Raw genomic sequence first — 27309 nt, 5'->3', positions numbered from 1 at the left:
ATCCTTCTGCCTCGATGGAAGGGTTAAAATGTCCTCAGTCTCTGCGGTCAAACAGCCCTTTCCTTTCTGTGCTGGTTGTCAAGAGATAGAGCATGACATGTTGGAATCCATCCTAATCACGCACACACACACACACACACACACACACACACACACACACACACACACACACACACACACACAGGCCAGCGGAATGACTCAGCGTCCCGGCAGCTGAGTGGATCTGACTGGACCTCCAGCGTGGAGTGACAGGGCAGTTTGTTTCTCTGCCGTCGTAAGGGATTTGCTTTCTCTGAGGCATTGGGGTGTCGGAGGGCAACGTCTGAATCAGGACTTTATGTTAGCACTTTGTGTGAGTAACAGTCTCAGAGTGTGTGGAAGAAGTAGAGGAGGATTAAAGGAAGTGTTAAGAGGCTTCTGTTAAAGAAACTGGAGTTGACGTTGTATGAAATGTGAGGCTACAGAGTGTGAAGTTGCTTTTCTCTCAGTTCCTCTTAATTTGATAACTCAAACTGGAAATATGACATGCCACTGATAATCCAACACATTACGGTGTTGTGGCAGGAGATTGAATAGGTGAAATGTGGCTTGAAAGTCTAGAAAGCAATAGCATTTAGGTAGTACTTAAACTTATTGAATTTTTTAATTTTGATTTTTTTTTTTTATTTGCATATATTAATACATTTTATTGGTTCTCAGAGACACAGATTACGCTGCTGTGAGCATGTAAGATTTGCTGCATAGACATGAATCCTGTCTCAGATCTAGGCAGGAGGAGCTGGGACGAGGAGGGGTTCAGAGGAACTGCAGGACTAGCTTACAGCAAACAATCACCCACACTATTCAAATGTTGAGCAAGCAATCTCATTGGCTGCAGGATCAGCAGAGGCCAATCAGCGTGTGCCATGCGGTGATGATGTCATTGTTTGTAGATTTCATTAGCCTACCCCCTCTAGAGTTTCATAACTGACTTAGATATTACTATATTTCAGATGCATTTTTAGTTTTGTCCCTATTATTCATATACCGAAAGCAGTGACGGAACTAGTTTTTTTTTTTTTTTTTTTTTTTCACACGTCATCATTATATCATTTACACACAAGTTCAGAAGGAACAATGGTCATATGTAGGTCGCGTGAATGGGGAACCCTAAAGAAGCTAGTAAAAGCTTTTAGGAGGGGGGCCAACACATAAACATACAACATATAATATATACAAAAACTCAATATACCATATACACAAAATAGACAAATACATAAAAACAACAGAAAACACTACAAACAAACAGTTTATGAAGTCATAAGTGTTCAGACTTAGAACTGAGAGCTAAGAATATCACAACCCTTAAAAAACAGCAATCCAATCCCTGTACATTAGCGCTCTCAAATGTTATATTACACGTGCACTGATGATGGAGGAGAATATCTCTCCTCTCTTCTGTGCTTCATTAAAATTCCCTTAACCAAGGGTCTGTTTTGTCTCATTTTTATGCTGATTCATTTATGTGATTTAGGCCTGAGAGAGGATGAGAGACTCAAATAAGCCTATACTTATGCGCATATCTTCACACAAACTCAATCAACATGCACACACACACTCTCACACTGCAGATCCACTGCACAACAAAACACACTGATCGAAATGTTATTGATGACTGATGCTGCGTCCCAATTCGCATACTATCCGTCCTAAATAGTATTCGAAAATAGAATTAGTACGTCCCAAATCGTAGTATGTTGAAATGAGTGTCCCAAAGAGACCCGGATGGTCTACTATATCCGGTCAGAATCCGAAGTGCAGATCGATGCGCACTCTAACGGCTGATATTGCCCACAACCCATCGCGCGTTGGACGAGGATTCGGCTAGAACTACAAACACGAGTGAAAAGTGTTCAAAAACTACAGACATGGAGGACGCGCGAGTCCGACGGTTATGTAGAGAGGTTTAAATAAAGGGGTTTGAGTGATTAATTATCAGTATCTAACCTGGCGAAAATGTATTTATTCAATGTTGTCCACATTATATTGCATCTGCAGCAGCATTGTGAACTTTTACAAAGATACGTTTAGCCATTAACTTTTAAATGCATTATTATATTCAAATTCCAAACACATGAGGAGAGTCTCCGCATGAAAGACCCATGACTGGCAGATGAACGTGCGACAACAATTCTCTCCGAAATGGTAAGAAGTTATATTAGATTGAATGGAGGATTTTAACTGTGACGAGATGATTGACAGGGCAGTTTACGGTGATAGGATGCACGCGACAGATCTGTCCGTTAAAGATGACGAAGTAGTATGTCCCAAAGCTTGCCTACTCTTTTGCTACACACTCAAAAGTATGTACTTTTTCTTCACAAAAAGAGTACATACTTTTAGGGCGTAGTATAAGTAGGCGAATTGGGACGCAGCATGAGTGAATGAGAGCCACTGTGAGACTTCCCCAAAACACCCAAAAACTTTCTTCATCATCACAGGATTTCTTTAATTGCTTAAAAGTAATCGCAGTCGCACCTGAAGGACTCTGACTGGCTCATGGTGACACAAAAGTCTTTATATAAAAGGCCATGTCAATCTCTGTTTAATATTCTTATATGTGGAATGATGGGCCTGGTCCTCGTTTAATTTGCAATAGCACTAAACATTTTCTGTTCGTAGGTGAATATGGACTGGAAAACAGTAATAGTACTTTTTTTATAAAGTATGATGATCCTTTTGCAAGGGAAAATAAAAATATTTCTAAAAAACATATTTTTCCATGTACAAATACCCATTTAAACTGTGAGAAAAATAGGATATATTACAGTAAATGTTATATATATATAATTCTGTCTGTATATAATGAAAGAGACATTTCTATTCAGTTTTAGAAATATATATAAAAATACACGTTTTTAAAAAGATGTTTTATTGCATGAAACTTTTAACATTTTATTTAATTTTAATTTAATTTTCAATTAAATTGTATCTACACTTTTTAAAACAAAATAGTTTAAAGTAAAATACAAACATATATAGTAGTAAATATAGTATTTATATAACAATATATTTTATTAATTATGTAATGTTATATATATATATATTTTTTTTTTTACTTTCCATGGACCCACTAGCATCACCATTGCCTCACTGATTTAGAAGATTTGAGATTTCGAGAAATTTGGAGTGAAAATAAATGCCAATAAAATTATTATACACTCACTGTGATGTCTCAGAAGGGCATGACCCCCCTATCTCTAAGTGTGTGTGTGTGTTCTAGGTGGCGGAGCAGCTGATGACCATAGCGTATGAGAGCGGGGTGAACCTCTTTGACACCGCTGAGGTGTACGCTGCTGGAAAGTTAGTATGACTCAGCATCAACAAGATTACCCATAATTCACTTTACTCCATGAGTCATTATTAACATCTCTGTCTTTCACAGAGCTGAAGTCATACTGGGAAACATCATCAAAAAGAAGGGCTGGAGGTACGGTTGATTGAGCTTTGTAGTGTATAGGGTTATGTCTCATTACACACACACACTTTTGATGGGGACTTTGATCTATAGGATGCTGTTCAGTTTCACTTAATCGATGCCAGGAGACGAGAGCATCTAGGTGAGGGTTGTGTTTGAAAAATGACTGATTTGTCAATTTAAGTGAGATTCATTATTCGCTGCAAGATTCACAGCACTTTCCACCAACACATCTGGACTGATGTTGTCTGTAAATGTTTAATGGATGTACATAAAGATGAAGTGACCCCTGGGATCCACATTAGCTGTGTAGGGAAAGTTGTTACAGATGAAAAGATGAAAACGGGGTACGTGCATTATGCATACTGCTTACTACACTGTGGTGTACTGCGAATACACACTAACCACTGCCTGATGACCGTATGCAGTCTGTTCCCTACGATTGAGGGGGTGTGCAACTTGTATTTACAATCATTTCAATAGTTTGGGGTCAGTAAGAATTTTATACTTTCAGAAAGGACATTAAATTGATCAAAAGTGACAGTAAAAAATCATCAGGGACTTTTCTTCATATGTTTTGGGAGTGTCCAATTGTTGCCAACATATGGGATAATGTAAACTTGGTTCTATCCTCCTTACTACAAATTGATTACATGTCTAATCCATGTTTATGTCTTCTCAATGACGATTCTGAATCATGTATAAGTTCATTGCAAAAAAGAATGTTGTTTGCTGGGTTTACAGCTGCGAAGAAGACAATAATACAGAACTGGTTTACTCCGCACATGTGAGCAAAAACATATTGGATTCATAGCCTCGACAAAATAGTGACCTGTGAATGTACAACAGCACGAATTAACAAGGCTCAACCTAGAACCATTGATGCATGGCAATGTTTTTTCTTCCAAAATATTGGATTATATGAAGGAATGACTATTTAAAGATCTCCTTCCTTTTTTTATTATTATTATTTTTTTATTATTATTATTTTTCTCTGTCATATTATTAATGATTTGATTATATGTCTGTTACTCCCCCGTCCCTGTCTTTTTTGTCTGAGTGGATGTTTGTTTTATTTTTATTTCTAAAAGACAATAAAGAATTGATCACAAAAAAAAGTGACAGTAAAAACATTTTTATATTATTACAAAACATTTCTATTTCAAATAAATGCTGCTCATTTTACTTTTCAAATAATTCAAAAATACGTATCCCATTAAAATATATTTAAATAGAAAACATTTTTTTCTTAATTACAATAATATATCACTATATATTACTGTTTTTTTGTTGTTGTTACAAAAAAACAAAAAACGGGTGGCATCCATAGACTGTAAAAAAAAGATGGACGACGCCCCTTCGCTCTCTTCGGCCCTGTCCCAAATGGCACACTCCGGACTTGTGGATTTCCTCAGAGTCCACACTTCAGTGACGTCATGTAGTGCAGACCTATAGGGCCCTTAGCGCGAGTCCGCGAGGGCGCATTGAGAGGTATTTTTGGGACAGACTCGATCGTCACGCCGGAAACAGGAAGACGGTCTGGTCTGGTTGTTGTTATGGACAGGAGCTACAGGTTCGGGGAAATATGCTGCCTGTTGTTGTTGTGTTTACATATAATATGACTCAGTAAAGCCCTGACATTCTGTTCTATTTATTTAATGAATCATAATGCGATCGTATTATTCAGCTCGCTATTATTAGCCTATGTTTGAGACATCAACCACTGGTTGATGATCATAATGTTTGTATAAACTTGTCATAAAAACCGTAATGATAATTACACTTAAATATTTTGTTCTCAGCCATGTTAACAATTGTCCGTGAGCGAAATCTCCTCCCATCCGTTGTCTGATTGGCCTTTCGCAAGGATTCCTGGGTAGTTAAAGTGCGTGGAGCCTGCATCTATGTGGGCTTCGCGGAAGACCGCTTCAAGGGTACACAGGGGGCGCTGCTGAGCACACTTCAGAGCGTTAAAATGCTAAATGGGACGGCCTATGGACTCGTAGACTCGGCGAGCACGCGCAATTTAAGTCCACGAGACCGAAAGTCCGCATGAAGTGCGCCATTTGGGACAGGGCCTTCCATTGGTCAGGAGTGAAGCTGCGAGTGTTCCGATATGGCGCTGACATCTCGGGACCAGACCTGCGCAGTCGTGAGCAGGAAGTAAAGCCGCGAAATCAAGGCCCCGCCCTCACTCTCGCAGAATCAATCGCAAGCACACGCTCCAGCACTTTTTAAAAATTAATTATAGAAATTTAGATATTCAATTTAAAGCTCCAATCTCCTCAGTCCTCCGAAGACCCCGAAAAAAAAGTCTGTTGGTGCTTCAGTGACTACTTCACTCAGAGAATCTGTCAATCACAGCTGTCAATCATGACATCACCACCACCGTATCAAATAACTAAAAACAAACTTATTTTTAAAACAAAAACTTGAACTTACTACAGTACTACAGTAAATGACAGAAAGCATATTTGGAAAAACGATATTTGAAGTGTAATTTAATTGTTTAGTTGGTCTCACGTGCCAAACACGGGGAGGCGGGGCTTATGAGCTATACTAGGACCAGCCACCGGGGGGCGATCGAGACGTTTTGGCTTCACTTTTCAGGGCTTGTGCGGCACGCTTGGTGGCATCCAGTTAACATCTGTTTACATAACATCAAGTTATTTGGTGTTTTTAATACAGTTTTTGCATTACAGTGTCTTACCACTTGACAGATTATAATGTTATTCCCAAGATTACCATGGATCTCTCTCTCTCTCTCTCTCTCTCTCTCTCTCTCTCTCTCTCTCTCTCTCTCTCTCTCTCTCTCTCTCTCTCTCTCTCTCTCTCTCTCTCATATATCTCATCAGACTGATCTGTAGTGTTCAGATTTCCTCTGTCCCACAACTAATTTAATCTGGCCCCTTTTATGAGCTTCCGAATCCATAACCGTGCTGTTCTGCTGATAGATGTCGTCGTCCCACCGCAGTGAACACACACACACACACACACTGGTGTCTGGATATTCATAACCCCCAATCAAAATTCATCAGCACATCTGGACTGATCTTGTCTGTAAATGTTTAATGGATGTACATTAAAGATGAAGTGACCTGATCCACAGCTTTAATGAACAGAGCAGAGACCGTTTGCTGTCGAGTTGCCCTCTCTTCTGTCTTTCATTACTTCACTTTCCTACTCAATCTTTCATATCTTTCAGTTCATTCTTTCTCTCTCTCCCATATTCTAATTCCTGCCCCATTCCCCACTTTCCTTCCTTTTCTTTCATTCTCTTTCCTTTTTTCTCACTCCTTCCATAGAGATGATGGTGTGAAGTTCACATGTTTTTACACCAGCTGTTTGTTTGCTATCACAGTGACAATTGGTGTGAAATGCGAAACTCATAATACACTGGCCCACACACACACTGGCCTAATATACAGTATGTGTGAAATTTCACAGCCTCAACTTTCTTCTTTAAACTGTATCTTAATTATTTTGTAAGGCCACGATTTAGAGGGCAGCTCTCAGTTGTGAATGTAGGACACAGCGAGAGTTCACACCAGTGAAATCTCATTTACACCGTTTACAACGCAGAGTAGAGCGAGTCTCTCAGATTATTGCCAAACCAGCAACAGGTGAAGGTTACACACGTATCACACACTGAGCAGTGACATCTCTCTCTCTCTCTCTCTCTCTCTCTCTCTCTCTCTCTCTCTCTCTCTCTCTCTCTCTCTCTCTCTCTCTCTCTCTCTCTCTCTCTCTCTCTCTCTCTCTCTCTCTCTCTCTCTCTCTCTCTCTCTGCTTCCTGTTTGATGAAGTCATGTGACCAATGAACGAGCGAATAGCTGACGTTCAATTTCAATCAGACTACAACCATAATTTGTCTAAACTAAACCGTTTAGTCTGACTGAATTCACACAGATCTAGATGATAATGTATGGCTTCATCCAGCATGTTAATCAGACTCCATTGTGCAATTCCCCGTGAATCTTTGCATAATTTGCATAATAAATGTCTGATATACACTTCCGTTTAAACGTTTGGGGTCTGTAAGATTGTTTAATATTTTTGTCTCATTTGGTCGCATTTATTTGATCAATAATACAGTAAAATTGTTACCATTTAAAATAAGAGTTTTCTATGTGAATATACGTAAAGTGTAATTTATTCCTGTGATGATAAAGCTGAATTTTCAGCATCATTACTCCAGTCACATGATCCTTCAGAAATAATTCTAACATCAGGAAACATTTCTCATTGTCATCAATAGCTACGTTTACATGCACTCAAATAATCAGATTGAAAAGGTTTGTGTAAACACGAACAGATTGAAAGGGGTAATGTAGGCCTGAAATAATTCAGTCGATAGGGGGAAAGCACGTCAAGTCTTCTCAGTCGCAGAAATACTTTGCGCACATGCACAGTGTTTACGCAACCCGATCACACTAAATGCGTCTCTATAGCACGCAGTGTGTTTATCGTGCAATTTATCCGCCAAAATGAGTTTTTACGTGCATATGATACGCATGGGTTGGTTAGGGTAGGTTTAGTAGTGGTGTGGGGTGCGTGTGCAAATGCACGTAAAAACTCATTTTCGCGTATAAATTGCACGATAAAACACGATGCGTGCTATAGACGCATTTACCTGTTATAAAAAGATCTCTGTTTATATACATTTTACATATTACAAACTTAATATTCAATAAATATTTTCATAATTTTCATTTTTAAAAGCTCTTATGACATAATGCAGCTTTCTTTTTAGGAATGTCATCAAGGCAAAAGCGAAAAATAATTAAATAGTCACAGTAGTTCTGGTGATTTTATCAATGAAGGGCACTGCGCATGCACAACATATCTGTTCAATAAAACATTATTCACCTGTTGAGTTATAAAAACACCATTTCTGCGTCGCTTTTACAACATTTCAAATCCCACAGTTCTCACCATCTCTGAAAAGCCAAGCCGATGTGCATAATTTAACTCACTTTTCCCTCTCTCCTTCCTCCTTTCCTTAAGGCGATCCAGTCTGGTTATTACCACAAAGCTCTACTGGGGTGGAAAGTGAGTAAACTGTCTTCACATCTGTCATGATAACTTTTATTTCATAACTCGCGCTGTTGCACATTCTAAAGGGCAGCACACTTAACGCCGACATCCGTACATTCCCACATTTCATAAATGCAATTATAGACGTGAGTTCAGGGCAAGTGCTGACCCAGTGTTTTCTCAATGAGGAAGTATTCTGGGAGTCCGTGAGCAGAAGCAGAAGTGCAGCTGCCGAGCTCGATAAGACTAAAGAAAAGGCCTGTCCCTTTTCCCCACAAATCCTCTCTCATGAATAATAATTAGCATTTAAATATGCCAGCGTTTTATATGGAGTTGAAAAGTGAACATTTGCAAAGTTTGTCCCAGTTTGGAAGAGGAAAAATGTCTCGTATGTTAGACTGAACTCAACTTTGTGATGTACGTCTGTCTTTGCGTGTCTCCTTTTTTTGCCACAGAGCCGAGACCGAACGAGGCCTTTCTAGGAAACACATTATTGAAGGTGAAGTACACTTTCTCTTTCTTAAATCCTCTCGCTGTGTGATCACAGCTTGTGTGTGTGTGATGTGTTTGTCTCGTCGCGGGGCATTGATTGAGTGGTTTTGGTGTTAGTGTCGCTCTGGCAGGCAGAACTAACAGATAGCAGGGCTAAAGAGGACGGAGCCTCACACACACACGAGAGGGACTTGCCAAACGACTTCAGTCTTTGCACAGAATCAAGCCGAGAATGAATGCCCAATCGCCCATGCATCACATGACTCTATCTTGACTGAATTTCATCTGACACACACAGGCACCTTGAATTTTCGTTGCATTTCAGCATGCCGTGACAGCACTGACGTGGTTTGATCTGTTTCATTTGTGGGTGAGCTATTCTTTTAATATTACAGGATTAACTACTGCCCTGCAAAACCAGTTATGTTGTTATTCACACAGTAGATGCTGTGAGTAGGTTCAGTTACCTTTGGTGTGAAAGTAGAGGAAATAATACACACCCTGGCCTAGATATTCAGGGTTACATGGTGGATGAATGATTGGTTGTGTGTGCTGTTCTGCACTGGCCCTTATTTTTCTTCCATGCCAGCAAGTTTGGGGCCAGACGCCTATTTTATAAACCTAGAGCTCAGGATACACACTCCTGTAACCCACCTGCAGCTCCCTGCATTAGGTGTGAACACACCAGCCGTATATTTGCATGATTGCATTTGCTTCAGTCATTGGTCTGGTTGCAAATCTCACACACACACACACACACACACGGATACAGAAACCTTTCTACATTTTTACATAAAAAAAAAAACACACACTTAATATCTAGTTAATACAACTATAAGCTGTTTTCCTCATAGGAACCAAAACATGTCCCCACAAGGACAAGGATTTCGGATATTTCCATCTTTGTAGGGACATTTTGACCCCGTAACGTAGGGTTTACCTGAACCACACTTACACACACACACACACACACACACACACACATACATAAAGGTGGGCTGAGATACATTTGTGGCACATACACATTTTGACACACAATCTGTCTCTCAGGATACACAGAAATATTGTGTAAATACACAGATTTTGTGTATGTGGTCCTGTGAAATGAAGTGACATCCCTTCCCCACGATTATCAATTTATGTCATAGTATGACAGTCTGGATTAAGTTATTTAAAAACTGCACTTAAAATACAATTCATGCAATGCATACAACAACTTGAATACTTGATGAGCGAGGTTCATTTGTGATATAAAACTTGCAAAAAATTTACAGAGAATTAAAAAATATATATATATGTTATATGATAATGATTAAGATGGAATGGAAATGGCAAACTCAATTGAGGCGGATACATTTTTGATCCGATAAAAAGACTTGCGCACAAATTACGATGAAAAACATTTACCGAATATATTCCTTTGATGCACAACAAACTCACCTGTGGATTTGATTGGATAACTGGACTAACCAAGTGACCAATCGCATCACAGCATCTCAATTGTTAGTTTGATCATTCTAAAATAACCAACAACAAAAAAAATACTTGCAAATGAGTATCAAAATGTTATTAGCAACAAGTTCCTTGTTTTTTTAGATTTTTGACCTACCCATGTGGTCTTTGTTCTTACGCACCCATCACCTGCAGGTGTGCGATGGTGAATGCTAATGGTTTGATCATTCTGAAATGCCCGAGACAAAGTCTGTCATCAGAATGATTTGGTTTAATTTCCTCCAGAAGCGTCTCACATGATGCGTTCACAAACACCAGCATCCGAACGCAAGATAACATGACAGCGTTTATTGCGTTTCAGAAGTCATTTACGATGTAGAAAAAAAGAGAAACAGCGGCTTCCCCAATTGCAGCAACTTCCATTTTAATTACAGATATTCACGCAAATTTTGCACTCATGAACATATGGGATGCAAACGCTGCTTTATTTGCAAATGTTTTATGCGATATTGCAACTTTGCACGTAAGTTAAATTCACAAATTTGGATGGGAACACAGCTCTCGTTGTGCTACTTTCCACTATATTATTGATCAATCGCACAAACTGCTGACGGACACCATCATTTCCTGACTGTAAAGCTTCATCTGACCTCAGGATGCGGACCCTGTCCGAGTGAGCCTCTAGAGATGGGCACAGGAGGGAATCCAGTCCCAATCAATCCAGCCGAATTAAAGACAGAGACATAACGAGTGAATGAGCCCTGGGGCCCTGTACAGAAAGAGCTAGATTACTGCAGAGTCCCCCAGACTCACACAGCTGAGGGTCCCTCGTCTGCGGCGCATGATCGAGTCTGTCCTGATGTAATGAAGGCTTGAAATTCTTCATGGTATAAGAGCCGTCAGCAATCTGTGATCTGTCATAGCATGCACCTTTTCAATTAGCACAAACCTGTCTCCCATGCACAGCTAATCACGCTATATTGTTAGGTAAACACTACCAGACTTTTTGAAAAGGAAGACAAACAAATGCTCAAACACATTCGCAATAACCGTCTCCTCTTTCAGGTCTCAAGGGCTCTTTGCAGAGAATGCAGCTGGAATATGTAGATGTGGTCTTCGCCAACCGGCCCGACAGCAACACACCGATGGAGGGTGAGTTTGGCCAGATATACACTAATGTTCACAAGTTTGGGGTCAGTAAGTATAGCAAGCAGGGTGGGGCCGAGAGCCTTGGGAACGGAGCGAGTAAGATTTAAAAAATGTCACATTTGCTTATACGCATTTATTTGATTAAAAATACAGCAAAAACAGTAATATTCTGAAATATTATTACAATTTGAAATAATAATGTAATCTATTCCTGGAATGGCAAATATGAATTAACATTCTTCAGTTTCACGACATGCCTTAAGAAACATTTCTGATTATTATCAATGTTGAAAACAGTTGTACTTCATATTTTTGTGGAATCTGTTTTCCCAAAATTCTTTAACCCCTTAACTGTCACCGTCCCGTATACGGGACGCCTAACTTTACTTCGCTATATCACTATTAAATCCTAATCTAATTATGACAAACTATATATGGTTGGAAAGGTCTAAGACTCCTAAATAGATATTTGACTGCTGTTTTTTTGCTACAAATTATGTAGGAAGAGTAACCGATGAATTTTTGACAAGAGTGCACCTCAAAAAAATCTGCATCATAACAGGAGTTCTGACCTTTGTCACAAAAAGTTGACGCACACACCTTTAATAATTGAAACTTTGGTTTTCATGCTAAAAGTTCATAATAAAACATATAATCTAGTATTTTTTAATAAAAAATTTATAATATAATATTATCCTCTAAAAAGTATAATATGTATAATATCCTCTAAAATATAATATTATCTTTTTTTATCGCCTTTTTTTATTATATATATTTTAGTAGTTATCATAAATTAGGTATCATTTGAAAGCTTACAAACTCAGAATTCATCCTGTGAAAACCGTTTTTAAATTGAACGTTGTGTTACCATAGAAACGGTACTCTAAAATATTTTGTCAGGCTCCTCCCCTTTTGAGCATCATTATATTTCATAATTTATGATCAAAACCTTTTCTAATCTTGACAAAACACATATTTTCAGAAAGGTCTGAGTCTCAAGGTTCCAAATTTTGTGACAGAATTGATATTTGGACAGAAATTTATTAATTTGTTAAGGCAGAATGTATACAACTAAATTCAATGGAATGTAAGTTACCCAGTGGCTATTTTTGGTACTGCACCTAAACAAAATCTCATGGGAACTTAAATTTTTGTGATATCAACTTCAAATTTGGAACATAACTTGGTTAGATATATGGCTTTGATTTTATAGTAATTTTATAGTAAAAAAGATTTTGTAAAATATATATTTTATATAAAATAAAAAATATATAGTACAGTATATTTGATTTACTGTAAATTTAAACTTCCATAACTTTTTCATACTTTAATTTTTTAAGCGTTTTCACTTTAGCAATAATCTTCTGAGTGTTTCCTTTAAAACAAGACCAAACTTAGGTATATATTCCAAAGCATTCTTGAATTACAACCATTTAAGTTTGAATAGTGCATTTTAACCCCCATTCTCAAAAAGGGGGGTGACGGCTAAAGAATGTTTAAAAGCATTTAATTGAAATCCAAATCTACTGTATGTCACTTTTGATCCATTTAATGTATCCTTTCTTATTAAAAGTATTAATTTGAAAAAATCTTGCTTACCCCAAACTTTTGAACAGCAGTGCATGAAAATCATTACATTAATTGACTTGTTCATGGGAACATCTTGAAGACTTTAGTAGACTTTGGTAGATTTGGTAATTCAAAAAAATGTTACCTTATACCTTCACCAAAGCACTTTGAGATACTCTCTAGAAAAGTGCTGTGATGTTAGCAACGACAATACTGCATCAAAAGCCAGAGATGTACAAAAGAATGAGTGTTGGTGTCCTGCAGGCACATCCATCTGAGGTCTAAGTGCTCTGAAATATGTATTCATGATAACAGGGTTATGATTAAGTGCAGTCCCCGAGGTGCCATTCTGAACAACCAGACTTCTTACTTCTACCCGAGGAACGCAATGCAGCCAGTAAGCCACCAAACTGCTGTTACAACCCTGTGCAGCCCAAAGCTTCAAGTGCAGTCAGCCTGAAAATCTAATCTACTGTTTATAATGTGCTTTTCGTACAAACCACAGAATAGCGAAGTCTCTTGAACAGTGTACAGAGAGAAACAACTGCACCAAGAGAAAATGTGCTTTAAAATGAGAACCTGCTGTCGATGACGTTTTTAAAACTGAGTGTTTTACTCTCAGAAGAGCAAAATGAAGAGAAAAAAGATTGTTCCAGCCTCTTTGACCTTCATTAAGGAATGACTAGCTGATTTTCTCTTTCGTTTACCCATCGTATTATCTACATGCATATGCCAAAAGCATAAATACATAAGGAGAAGAGAGAAGAACAGATAGAGGAAGATGGAGAACATGAATGATAGAAGCAGAGTGATCGGCTTCAAAGTAGTTTTTCTTCTGAAGACCAGAAACAGAAGCGAATGCACATGCATACTTGACACTTGTGCATTCTTGCTTTACTGTGGCAGTAACAACAGTTGTTCAATAATTGTACTAAAGAGAAAATTGACTGAAGAATTGGAAGAAACTAACCCGCCTACAGCACCCCTAGTGATAAAGCGCAGCGCATAGCTTATAACTGGGATGAGAATGCACTGTCCTGTGAATTTAATTGAGCCTGCATAGCTAGAAGCATTTGTTTCACATACTTTCAGAAAGTTTCATGCCTTAGAGACAACCATGGAGGGATTCAAGACAATTTATGATCTCTCAGGATGGTGCTAATTAGTATAAAGCATGTTAAAATGCTAGGCAAGCTGTTTTAGCCCTTTGCTTAAAATGTCTCTACTATCTGGCAGATATCACTGAAATGGCTGCCCTAGAGAAATCGCAACGTCTACGTCAGGGATCCAAACTCAGTCCTGGACGGCCACTGTCCTGTAGAGTTTTGCTCCAACTAGCCTCAACACGCATGCCTAGACGTTTCTGGTCTGTAAGACCTTGATTAGCTGGTTCAGCTGTGTTTAATTTGGGGATGGAATTAGGGGTGCACGATATATCGGCCACCATATCGGTATCAGCCGATTATGTTCATTTTTAATGTTATTGTCATCGGCCTAATAAGAAAATTTGGCCGATATATTAAAGCTGATAAATAATGGATTAGTTCCTTCAGCTGAGAGACTTCAGATGCGCACTGTTCGCCATTATGTATTTGAACAGCTTTAAATATGATTGGAATCACTTAAAAAAAAGTGCAACGTGCAGCGCATATCGGCTACATACAATTATAATGAGAACATTATAATTGTGTGCTTGGGACATGACTTTTAATGTCATTTGTTTTTGTAATCAGGCTCTCAAAAATTATATAAAAATTTGTATTTACATTTATCGGCCAATATATTGATTATCGGCTTTCAAATATCGGTATCGACCGAACTTTTCATATCGGTGCATCCCTAGTTGGACCTTAATTCTTGTGTAGGACAGTGTCCCCCAGGAGCAGGTTTGGACACCCCTGGTCTATGTGACTGCCTTGAACTCTGTAAATAGCAGGGAAGCAGTAGCTTATTCATAAAGAAGCAAAGTTAGCAAAATGGCTTAAATCGCTTAGAGCACAGTTTGGAGCTAGAAATTAGAGATTTTTTATTTCCATTTTTTCTAAACTCAATCAATATTCTCTTGGGCGAGGGGATCAGTATGCCCTTCTGGTAATACATGAGCTGCTCTGTTGTGTAGCATTTAGGGCTTAGTAATATTTCAAAGCTCTGCGCCAGATCCCAAGGTCACCCTGACTCAGCCAATACTTTCAGACTTCTCTACTTTAACAAGCTTTTCAGCTCTCTCTAACACAGCCTGACAACCTGCTACTCTTGATTGATGTTCTTTTAACTTCCATTTACTGTTTTTACATCATCCTCTAGCACAACAAAGTTGATTTGTTACAAACTCAGTTAATTTATGATAAATGTCATAGACAGTCTCAACTCACAGAGCGAACTGCAAAGACCCCAAAATGATTCCATTGGCTGAAATTAACACTAGAGCCAACAAAACACAAAAATAATGATTACATATTATCCATTAATAAAGACATTTTAATGCAGTTCCTTGCACAATAGTGTGTTATGATGACCTCAAAACATTTATACCATAGTGCATGATTTGTAAACTAATAAGTTTTGATGTTTGCAACACATAAACAGCTCCATATGTTTGACTTTTCTGACATGGTAAACTTGTTTGGTAGCTCACCTGGTACAGCAATGCACTTAGCAAGCTAAAATGACATGGATGCTTCAGCAAATGTGTTTTTATCTCACATTTTCTTTTGTTAGGTTTAATGTAGGTAGTATGTTATTTTCAAACATGATTGAAAATTCTCATATGTACAAAAATCACCGTAATAAAACATTGTCAGATTCACGTCCATCAGAAAACTATAAAAAAGTGCTTTTACCGCCACTTTAGCGTCCTTGTTATGTGTGCACGCCTCCCATACCGGAAACGCCAGTTCAAATCCCGCTCGAAGTAGAACCGGAGGATTTACATTGGTGCCGTGACCCGGATGGTATAGAGGTTAAGGGAGATGAGTATAACAGAGGCCAGCTAGAAAAACCCAGCTCCCCTGGAGGCGCACTAGTGACTGACATCAAAATTTATAGGCAAGACAAGTAGTTTGTTTAGGCATGGTTTGTAGGGAATTACAGACCTGCGTGCATATATTCATATCTACGCACATAACTATAGAATCAATTCTTAATGCGCATGTGAACGCCGTCAGCGTTTATCACAGGTTCGCGTTTAAAGTCTGTTTAGAGAGAACCTTATCTAATAACAAATGATCATTTCGACGGAAGTGAATCAATCAAAACTAACCGCTATAAAACCAAACCAATCTCTGTTACCTTAAATTATGTTAAATTAATTATGTTTATCTCTGTAAAGCTGCTTTGAGACAATCTACATTGTTAAAAGCGCTATATAAATGAGGATGACTTGACTTGACATTCAAGTCTGTGTCCTTGTTAGTAGTAGAACTGGAGGGGTTGCATTGGTGCCGTGACCCGGATGGGACGGTTTGGTGGGGTGAGTGTAACAGAGGCCAGCTAGTAAAACCTCACTCCCCCTGGCCTCAAGAGGCACATTAGTGTCAGACACTAAAGGCTGTATCGTTGTTAGTGAGCCTGTGTGTCTCATGCCGGAAACGCCAGTTCGAATCCCGCTCGAAGTTGAACCGGAAGAGTTGTGTTGGTGCCGTGACCCGGATGGGATGGTTTAGGGGGGTGAGTGTAACAGAGGCCAGCTAGTAAAACCTCACTCCCCCTGGCCTCAAGAGGCACATTAGTGTCAGACACTAAAGGCTGTATCGTTGTTAGTGAGCCTGTGTGTCTCATGCCGGAAACGCCAGTTCGAATCCCGCTCGAAGTTGAACCGGAAGAGTTGTGTTGGTGCCGTGACCCGGATGGGATGGTTTAGGGGGGTGAGTGTAACAGAGGCCAGCTAGTAAAACCTCACTCCCCCTGGCCTCAAGAGGCACATTAGTGTCAGACACTAAAGGCTGTATCGTTTTTAGTGAGCCTGTGTGTCTCATGCCGGAAACGCCAGTTCGAATCCCGCTCGAAGTTGAACCGGAAGAGTTGTGTTGGTGCCGTGACCCGGATGGGATGGTTTAGGGGGGTGAGTGTAACAGAGGCCAGCTAGTAAAACCTCACTCCCCCTGGCCTCAAGAGGCACATTAGTGTCAGACACTAAAGGCTGTATCGTTGTTAGTGAGCCTGTGTGTCTCATGCCGGAAACGCCAGTTCGAATCCCGCTCGAAGTTGAACCGGAGGAGTTGTGTTGGTGCCGTGACCCGGATGGGACGGTTTAGGGGGGTGAGTGTAACAGAGGCCAGCTAGTAAAACCTCACTCCCCCTGGCCTCAAGAGGCACATTAGTGTCAGACACTAAAGGCTGTATCGTTGTTAGTGAGCCTGTGTGTCTCATGCCGGAAACGCCAGTTCGAATCCCGTTAGAAGTTGAACCGGAGGAGTTGTGTTGGTGCCGTGACCCGGATGGGACGGTTTAGGGGGGTGAGTATAACAGAGGCCAGCTTGTAAAACCTCACTCCCCCTGGCTGTGTCCTTGTTAGTGAGCCTCCCATGCCAGAAAGTGGGGGTTACACATAAGATAATACACATGAACGTAATATCATTTTGCAGCAATGTTGCCATGGGCATGTTTTTCCAATGAGCCCGTGTTGCTTAATCATCTATGCTTCTTATCTTTAAACATGGGTTTGACGTTGACACCCCTCTCTCACTGTCTGTCTCATAGACCTGTGCAGGCAGTTCGCTATGCAGTGCTTTTCTGCTGCATTGATGCGTAAAGTGTCCAGAGTTTGGTGCTCATCACTGTGTGCAGTGCATATTAAAGTTCCTCAGTAGCTCTGCAGTCCCTTGCTTTCTCGCTTTTCGTCAGCATGAAGGGTAAAAGCTGAAGGGAATATAAAGTTACACTGCACTTCAGCATTCTTTTATGACTCACGAGTGCGCTTATTGAATTGAGTGAAACCACACAAAAGTACGTCAAGCTGAACTTAATGAACCCAAGCTGATACACAGTGAATGAAAATATATTGCACCATGCCAGCTGAACTGTCATCACGTATGTAACAGGAGCACATCGAGTTCAACTCTAATCACACACAGCTTTAAAGAATTTCACAATTTAGCTAATTTACACCAATCTGACATTTATGACTAATGATCAGTGGAACTATTCTAGTTTATTGTTTTATTTTAATGACAGCCTAATTTGTTTTTGCTTGTTCTGCATTTTTTCAACATAAACTAAATAAAATGAAAGATTAAATTCTCATAACGCCCTTGTGAAAAAGAGGGATACTTAAGTACTTTTAAAAAAAAAAGTATGCTAAAGTATATTCTTTTACAATATATTATTTTCTTAAGAGGGAACTGAATGCTGGTCCAATGTTTTTGGACACTTAAGCCGCGTTTCCACCGCAATTGCCCGGAACAATTTGTCCCAGGAACTTTTTTCCCAGGAACTTTTTTTGCCCCAGACCGGTAGCTTTCTGCGTTTACATCGCGGTCTAAAGTACCGGGTAAACTGCGCGCGACTGCTCATTGCTTGCTTGTGACGGACAGTAGACTGTAAAAGACAGTAATCAGTTTTGAGCGCCACATTTATAATAAATATGGAAGAGATTCACACTGTGCTGCAGTTGTTTGAGATGTATTGGTTTTGGTTTACTAACCAGGTAATTAACAAAACGGCAGAAAAGAGACGAGCACTGATACTAAAGCGTGTTCAGAAAGCTCGTAATGCTAACGTTAGATCTAAAATTAGACAGCGTATGTTATCAGCTATTGCGGACATTGACCGTGAGAAGGCTGGGACGAACGCGCAGAAAATTTCTCTTCCGCAAATACGCTTAAAGGGATACTGCACCAGTTTTTCTTATTAAACTATGTTATTCCCTTAACTAAGACGAGTTGATACATACCTCTCTCGTCTCAGTGCGTGCACTATATCGCTCTGTATTGCCGCAAAACTATGTTAGCACTTAGCTTAGCCCATGCATTAAATATGGGCCAAGCAGAGAAGCGACCAAACACTTCCACGTTTTCCCTATGTAAACACAGTTACTCGAGTAGTGTAACTTGACCTGGGCTGGTGACACAAAATAAACCGTTGCGCTTTTCTAAGCGTTTAAAATTGATGACTATATTGTATGGCGGAATACCATAACAAGTGCTTTTGAGCACTTCGACTTGGCGCAATAATATCTTCACTCGTGAAAAGTCCCGGCTCCCGCTTCCTCTCCCCCTCCCTCTCATTTCCGTCAATACAACCAACGTGACATGCGCCGGTAGTAGTAGTTTGAGCGGAGTTGACGAAGTAACAGGTTGTTGGAAGCTAGTTTGTATACAATCATGGTTAAAACGTGCATCGTAAAGGGTTGTGAAAATAAGGAGAATGTACATAGTGCTGTCATTTTTCACCGAATTCCAACACACCACATACAGCGGAGAGCTTGGTTAGCTGCTTTCGGGAAAGCTCCGGTCTGTTCTGGATCATATCTTTCCCTCTCACGGTCCATAAGAGCTAATTCCTCCTCTGTGTACTCGGGTTCAAACAGATATGGCTCTGGGTCTTCTACAAAGAAGTCATAATCATCTACAAAGTCCGCCATTGCAAATGATCTGCAGTTTGCTAATAGCACAGCACAGGTAGTAAAAGTCACGTTGGTTGTATTGACGGAAATGTCAGAGGGAGGGGGAGGAAGCGGGAGCCGGGACTTTTCACGAGTGAAGATATTATTGCGCCAAGTCGAAGTGCTCAAAAGCACTTGTTATGGTATTCCGCCATACAATATAGTCATCAATTTTAAACGCTTAGAAAAGCGCAACGGTTTATTTTGTGTCATCAGCCCAGGTCAAGTTACACTACTCGAGTAACTGTGTTTACATAGGGAAAACGTGGAAGTGTTTGCTCGCTTCTCTGCTTGGCCCATATTTAATGCATGGGCTAAGCTAAGTGCTAACATAGTTTTGCGGCAATACAGAGCGATATAGTGCACGCACTGAGACGAGAGAGGTATGTATCAACTCATCTTAGTTAAGGGAATAACATAGTTAAATAAGAAAAACTGGTGGAGTATCCCTTTAATAAAGCCTGAATCTCGTCGTCGGTCCAGCTGCCTTTTTTATTTTTATTAAATTCCATATTTGCAGACAGACAACTCTTACTGCATGGAACTTCATTACTGCATGAAGCCACGAACTGCAATAGATTCTAAAAATTCCGGTTAAAATAAAATGCTGCGCGGAGTTATCCAATCATAATGCGGCGTGAACACAACCAATCAGCATGTTCAGCGCACAAGCCCCACCCGCGAAAGTTCCTGAACTTTGAAAAAGTACTACCTCGCGAGCAGGGACTTTCGGAGGGGGAAATATCTACCCGGAACTTCATTTAGACCCTGGTTCCTGCGGTGTAAACACACCGAGTACCAGGCCAAAGTTCCTAGTTCCTGGGTAAAGTTCCTGCGGTGGAAACGCGGCTTTAATTCCATGTTAATTGCAATTGATTGAAAATGTATTATAGTTTACAATATATGTTAAATGCATTCAGCTGAACTTTTAAGTGCTTTTTTCATAAATAGAACTTATATTCTATTTATGAAAAAGCCCATTATATGCAAGTTCATTACTTTTATTGTATTTGAATTACTGAAAAGCATTTATGATAAACTAAAATATACTTTTTTTACTGAACCTTGTATGTAATATATTTGTAATGGTCTCGTACAGTTTTGGTTTCATTTCAGTTCCTTTTGCTAGTTGGTTTCATTAGTGACTGATTACGTTCACCTGTGGTTCATTTAGTTCCTTCATTAACTGTATTTAAGCCTTTAAGTTTCCTCAGTCCTTTGTCCAGTATCATTTGTGTTTGTGTGATAATGTTAAATGAGTTTAAATAAGATTCCTAAAAGGCTTTGTTATTAAATTTCCTGTGTCATGTGATCATTGCTTTGAATGTGACATAATTACAAATGTGTAATTACAATATTTTAAATAAAGAAGCAATTTAGCACATTTAAAATCTAGTACATTTAAATGTAAAATTGTATAACAATGCACTACTGTTTAGATTATAATCAAATACTTTAGTATGTTACTCAACATCAGAATAAGCGTAATTCTTTGAAATTGCACTTTTTTTTAAAGTGCAACTAAACATATAAGTGCACTCTCTTTAAGTATACTTATGTGGCCTTTTATTTCATTGATATTATATGATTTGCAAGTAGTTTTTTTAAATATACATGTAAGATTTGAAGTACACTACAAGTGCACTTTCAATACAATTACATTCACTCTTTTTCACAAGAGTGCTAACAGAATCTGTGCATGTTTGTCTCCACAGAGATTGTCAGAGCCATGACCTACGTGATAAACCAGGGCATGTCCATGTACTGGGGAACCTCACGATGGACAGCTATGGAAATAATGGTAAGTAACCGTTTTCTTAACCTCGGTTGTCATGAGATGCTTCATTCAACATGTCAGCCTGCAGGACACAGCATTTCAGCAGAATTAAGTGCATCACTTGCATGTCATGACAGAATTGCTGATCATTGACTTTCTTTAGGCTTGAGTTCAGGAGCAAACCGTGTGTTTGCTGAAACAACAACCTCAGCTCCTCTAGTGTATATTGGCCACTTCACATATTTTTAGCCCTTTGACTGAAGTCAGTGGTTTGTCAGTGCTGTATGTTGCTGTAATTGCAGAGTGTTGCACAAAGCAAGTTGGCACAAACTGATATGTTGTAATTAAGCACTGACATTATCAATTCATGGGCGATAAATGTAGGCTTGATCAGTTTTTACAAAGAGGACACACACTGATGACCTGTAATTTGTGTGACTGTGATAATACCATGTTCTAGTGTCACGCCAGATCTATCCCACGATCCCAGATCTAAACACACCCCCATGACTGGAACGTGTTTACAGCCTGAAATGATACCAACGGAGCCAATCAGTTATGTGATATTACTATACACGATATTGGAGAAAATAACTAGTTGTCACACTTTTTACTACAGTAAATATTTCCCAATGTTAGTTTACTTTTGAAAGTTAGTTTCTACCTTAAAAGCTGCAGAAAATTATTATATTATATTATATTATATTATATTATATTATACAACAGCAGTGAAGTTGTATATTACATTTTAGACTGAATGATAGAAATCGGTGTTTGAAATCAACATGATTTGTGAAAACCGGCATTTTTGCAAACTAGGTTTGTTGCTGACTAGCCTCAGGCATCACTATATAAATAAAATAAAAGTATTTTAAATAATTTCCAGCATGTAATATCTGCAATATCTGCTTCTTCTGATGGCCCAGTAAAGACATTATGAAAGCACTTGGAGATGGAAATGTATGAATTGTAGCTATTACAGAGATGTATGCGTATATTTGAATCCAAAAGTGTAAATCTGATTGTGTGTTTCTAGGAGGCGTACTCTGTAGCGAGGCAGTTTAACCTGATTCCTCCAGTGTGTGAGCAGGCGGAGTATCATCTCTTCCAGAGGGAGAAGGTCGAGGTTCAGTTGCCGGAGCTCTACCATAAGATAGGCAGGTGTCAATCAATCATCATTTACTCACTGAATCCTGACTGTCATGCAGCGGCGGCTCATCTAGATTGTGTGTGTGACTGTAGGTGTGGGCGCCATGACATGGTCCCCTTTAGCCTGTGGGATCATCACTGGAAAGTATGAAAATGGTATCCCAGAATCCTCTAGGGCATCTATGAAGGTACCAATGTAATCCTAATTTGCTAGATATGTGCTCGCTTGCATATATACAATGACAAATAGAGTATTTATTTTGTGCCATGCTTCTTAGATAGATATCCATAATAAAGGCTAGATGTCTGGTCCGCGCTGCTGGCCAATGGAGGTGGACGTCCGCACTGGCGGCCATCTTGTCACAGGCAGCTCGCTCACTCTAACATTGTGTTTTAATGGTGCATGTACTTTTTAAATAACCATAAATTGCTCAATTTTCTACCGATTTTCAAACGCTTTGGTTTGTTATAAACGTCAGAGATGTAGTTATGACACTGCATACTTATGAATAATAAGTGTATAAATAAAATAATCATGCAGAATTATAGCCACGTTAATAACGTTTGTAAGAAACCAAACCGTTTGTAAATCCGACAAGATTTCAACGAGATAAGAGTATTAGTGTTCGTGCTGATCACTCATCTTACATCAGGCACCACAGAGCCCGCCAGAAAGCTTGCCTGTGACAAGATGGCCGCCGGTGATGACGATAGAGACTCCGCCGTAAGACATCTAGCCTTTATTATGGATATCTATGCTTCTTCCTACCCGACTTTACTTTTTGTTTTGTCCAGTCGTACCAGTGGCTGAAAGACAAGATCGTGAGTGAGGAAGGACGAAAGCAGCAGGCGAAGCTGAAAGAACTCACTCATATTGCTGAGAAGCTTGGCTGTACTCTGCCTCAGCTGGCCGTAGGTAAGACCGGTCCAGCAACACTTCAAACACAACCAGTCGTCTTGCTTCGTATGATCGTCCACCATGTCAACAAATTGTACTGAAGCCTTTTTTTGTTCTCCAGCCTGGTGTCTGCGGAACGAGGGAGTGAGTTCAGTCCTGTTGGGAACCTCAAATGCAGAGCAGTTAACTGAAAACCTGGGAGCCATTCAGGTGAGATCCAGGCCCAGTTTACACCTGGGGCCTCATTTATAAACGTTGCGTACGCACAAAAGAAGGCGTATGCCGCTCTCTACGCAATAATCGGTATTTATAAAAAGCAAACTTGACGGTAAAATGTGCGGTCCTTCACGCAAGCTCTGACCCAGGCGTACGCACAAAAGAAGGCGTACGCCGCTCTCTTCACGCAAGCTCTGACCCAGGCGTACGCACAAAAGAAGGCGTACGCCGCTCTCTTCACGCAAGCTCTGACCCAGGCGTACGCACAAAAGAAGGCGTACGCCGCTCTCTTCACGCAAGCTCTGACCCAGGCGTACGCACAAAAGAAGGCGTACGCCGCTCTCTTCACGCAAGCTCTGACCCAGGCGTACGCACAAAAACGGGTGAAATGAGAAATGGCGACACCGTCGGCAGATGGAAGAAACACGTGAAAGTGTGTGAAACTGTAGACCGTTGTGTAAAATAAATGGCAATACTGCCTCTCATAAATAACACGAAGACGTCACAAAGCAAGTCTTACAATTAACAGCCAACACGAACACCCGTTTGATCGATCTGCAACAGAAATGCAAATTAAAACATATTTGTAAAAAGAAAAGTGAAATATGTTCTGCAATAATATTGGCATGTTATACAATTTATCCTCAAAAATAAGATAAACAGAACGAAATAATGTACAAAACTGATATTCTCGCCAATGTGTCCGTCAGGCGGAGCAGATATAGATGCAATTAGATAGATAGATAGATAGATAGATAGATAGATAGATAGATAGATAGATAGATAGATAGATAGATAGATAGATAGATAGATAGATAGATAGATAGATGTATTATTTGTCCACTGGGGAAAGTTGTTTTCATAGTAAAAATGTCTTTATCAGCTACGGAATCATGGTATTCATGCATATGCCTTTAGTTTGTTTTATTTTTGATTAAATAACGTATGACGTATGTCTCAATCATTCAGAAAGCAAGAAATTACATTTGCGCTGAACTATTTCCCATTTCCAAGTAGATTATAACCGACATCTGTAGCTTGTCATTTCTTTTTTATTTCGGCCACAGTCCGAGGTTGTGAGGCTACAGCATTTACAGCGTCTGCAACCTTTTGCCACAAGTGCCTTTTTGGCATTAGTAATGCCCACACTGTGCCCTCCAAACAACATTTTGTCTCCTCTTTTCCACCTCGCCAACGATAACTTCTACTTCACATTGAGTGAAGTTACGTTTTTTTTTATTTCCTCTCTATGTTTGCCATGATTTCGCAATCGATGAATATTAACTTGTGGGCGTTTCACGGACTATTTATGGGCAACTATGGGGGTGACATGAAGCCGCAAAAGCTGCGCTACATTTAGAATTGATTGTGATTTTTTAAGGGAAAAATGCGTAGAATGTGCGTGCGCACGGTTTTATAAATCCGAATATTTCTGTGCGTACGCACGTCCTATGTTTCATCCGTACGCCACTTCTGACGCAAATCCTACGCAAAGTTTTATAAATGAGGCCTCTGGTGTTAAGATGCGTTTTGGTCGATCGGATCACAAGTAGACGAGAGACACATTCCCGTTTACACCTAGGGTTTCAATCCGTCCACTTTCAATCACTTCTGTCCTGATTTCTTCGAGGCGAGGGTCTATGGGTGTGTAAATGCTTGGGTTTTTCAGATCTTTCGATCTAATGGACGAAATAAGCTCACGCAATTTACATATGAATGTGAATGGATGATGGAAAAACACACGGAGAGCATCAGCTTTCGTTTCTGCTCTGACAGACGTAAGACCAGCCGAACGCTGTGAGTGTGTGTTAGAAATCAGGAATGGTGAGAGAACATTGTGCTTGGTACATTTTTTTGTTTTTTCATCTTCAAACAAAACTTGGGTCTCCAGTTGACAAAGTTTAAATCCCGTCTGGCTATTGTGCTTCTCATAATGTTTACGCATGAGGTCAGTAGGCGTCTTTCGCGGCTGTTCGGACACATGAGCGTTTCACTATGAAAGCGATGCGTTATTGACAGCCTCTGGAAGTGGTTGAAAGTGGACAAGCTCAAAACGTTTTATGCCTCGTGTACACCTGTATTTAGCGTCGTCCACCTGTGATCTGATCGAATACCAGGTGTAAACAGCCCTATTGACTTTCTACGCATCTATTCATTTCCAGAAGATTCCTAACTAATTTATTTGCACATTCAGGTACTTCCAAAGATGACATCCCATATAGTCTCAGACATTGATCATATACTTGGGAACAGGCCATACAGTAAGAAGGACTATCGGTCCTAGTGGGTCCGGACACACACTCATGGTGAAGGGAGATGTGTGTGTGTGTGTAGCAGTGTTCGTGCCCTAGTGGTTCCTGCTCCAAATCTGTTTCCATCATCGGTCTGACCTCTCTCTGAAGCCTTAGAGTGCCGTCCTCCATAACCTGTACCTGCTGGTGTGCCTTTACACCCCAACACCACAGCGAGAATCCCACGACTGGTGTCACCTTGCAGGAGACCTTACATAAACACCCATGACCCATGCTTGGCCTCTGCTCTCAAAACCATCAGCCACTGGGATGCCTGCAGGTATTAGCACACAGTGGAGGAACAGCGCATGTCGCCCTCTTGTGTTCGAGTACAGCAACTGCAAACCTGTTTCACAGACTCGGACTCGGTGGAACAATGTGCATTCGTAAAGATTCGAGCTGTTTTGCCTGTGCAAGAATACCTGTATGATATATTATGAGTGATATTTTAATAGAGAATATGTGTGTTTGCTTCATAATGTGAGCCACATGTACATGTGGTGGAAAAATAACTCAATGCACACCTCGGACCTTGGAAATTACTTGAATGAGGGTAGCATATGTGATTATTGAACATGCAACTGTATTATAAACCGACTTCAATCCGCACTGCATTATAATATACAGTATTAAAGTTAATCTGACATGCATAGAGTATATTATACCAGCATCCTAATGCATTCATGGTAATGTTTGATTATAAATGAGTGGCTTGATTTTTCTTTAGTAACAGTAAGGAAGAATTTAATAATTCAAGTGATGCCCTTGTGAAAAAGAAGTGTGCTTAGTTGTATTAAATGTGCACTTGTAGTGTACTTCAAATCCTAAAAGTAAAAAACTACTTCTAATTTCAATGAAATTAAAGGCCACTTTCAGTTTCTTAACACTTAATTGGACTTTTTAAAAGGTTTTACGGTACTTTAAAGTAAATTTTAAATCAGTAGGTTTCGATAATCTTTTGTCATGCTTTAAAGAAGTACTTATTTTGATGTGTTGACTAACATACCAAAGCATATCTAAAGTACTTGCTTATAATTATTACATTTAAAGTTACTATATTTTAAATTACAAATTTGCCATTCATTTACAAATGTGTAATTACTAATTTAATTAAATTCATGACACAAGTTTCAACAGATTTTTTTTTAAGTATCTTTAAGTTTATCATAAATGCTTATTAAATTCAGCAGTACACTTTAACTATATTTAAAAGACAATATA

At 39.5% G+C, this 27309-nt stretch overlaps 1 protein-coding gene across 1 annotated transcript; it reads left to right on the top strand.

The window, feature by feature from the left end:
• Window positions 1-230: 230 nt before the first annotated feature.
• On the top strand, window positions 231-27188 carry kcnab1a (potassium voltage-gated channel subfamily A regulatory beta subunit 1a). Its single transcript, XM_056270221.1, has 12 exons — window positions 231-352; window positions 3263-3342; window positions 3425-3469; window positions 8465-8509; window positions 8950-8993; window positions 11504-11590; window positions 21473-21558; window positions 22571-22691; window positions 22777-22871; window positions 23479-23599; window positions 23703-23791; window positions 25992-27188. Exons 1-12 carry the CDS (start codon window positions 338-340, stop codon window positions 26079-26081), a joined length of 918 nt encoding a protein of 305 aa, XP_056126196.1. The 5' UTR covers window positions 231-337; the 3' UTR covers window positions 26082-27188.
• The last annotated feature ends 121 nt before the right edge of the window (window positions 27189-27309 follow it).

The sequence above is a fragment of the Rhinichthys klamathensis genome, unplaced genomic scaffold (genome assembly GCF_029890125.1).
Source record: "Rhinichthys klamathensis goyatoka isolate OS25496 unplaced genomic scaffold, OSU_Roscu_1.1 h1tg000299l_1, whole genome shotgun sequence".
In the NCBI taxonomy this organism is placed as follows: Eukaryota; Metazoa; Chordata; class Actinopteri; order Cypriniformes; family Leuciscidae; genus Rhinichthys; species Rhinichthys klamathensis.
The sequence above is the reverse complement of the archived record's forward strand: the minus strand, read 5'-3'. Positions and strand labels throughout refer to the sequence as shown.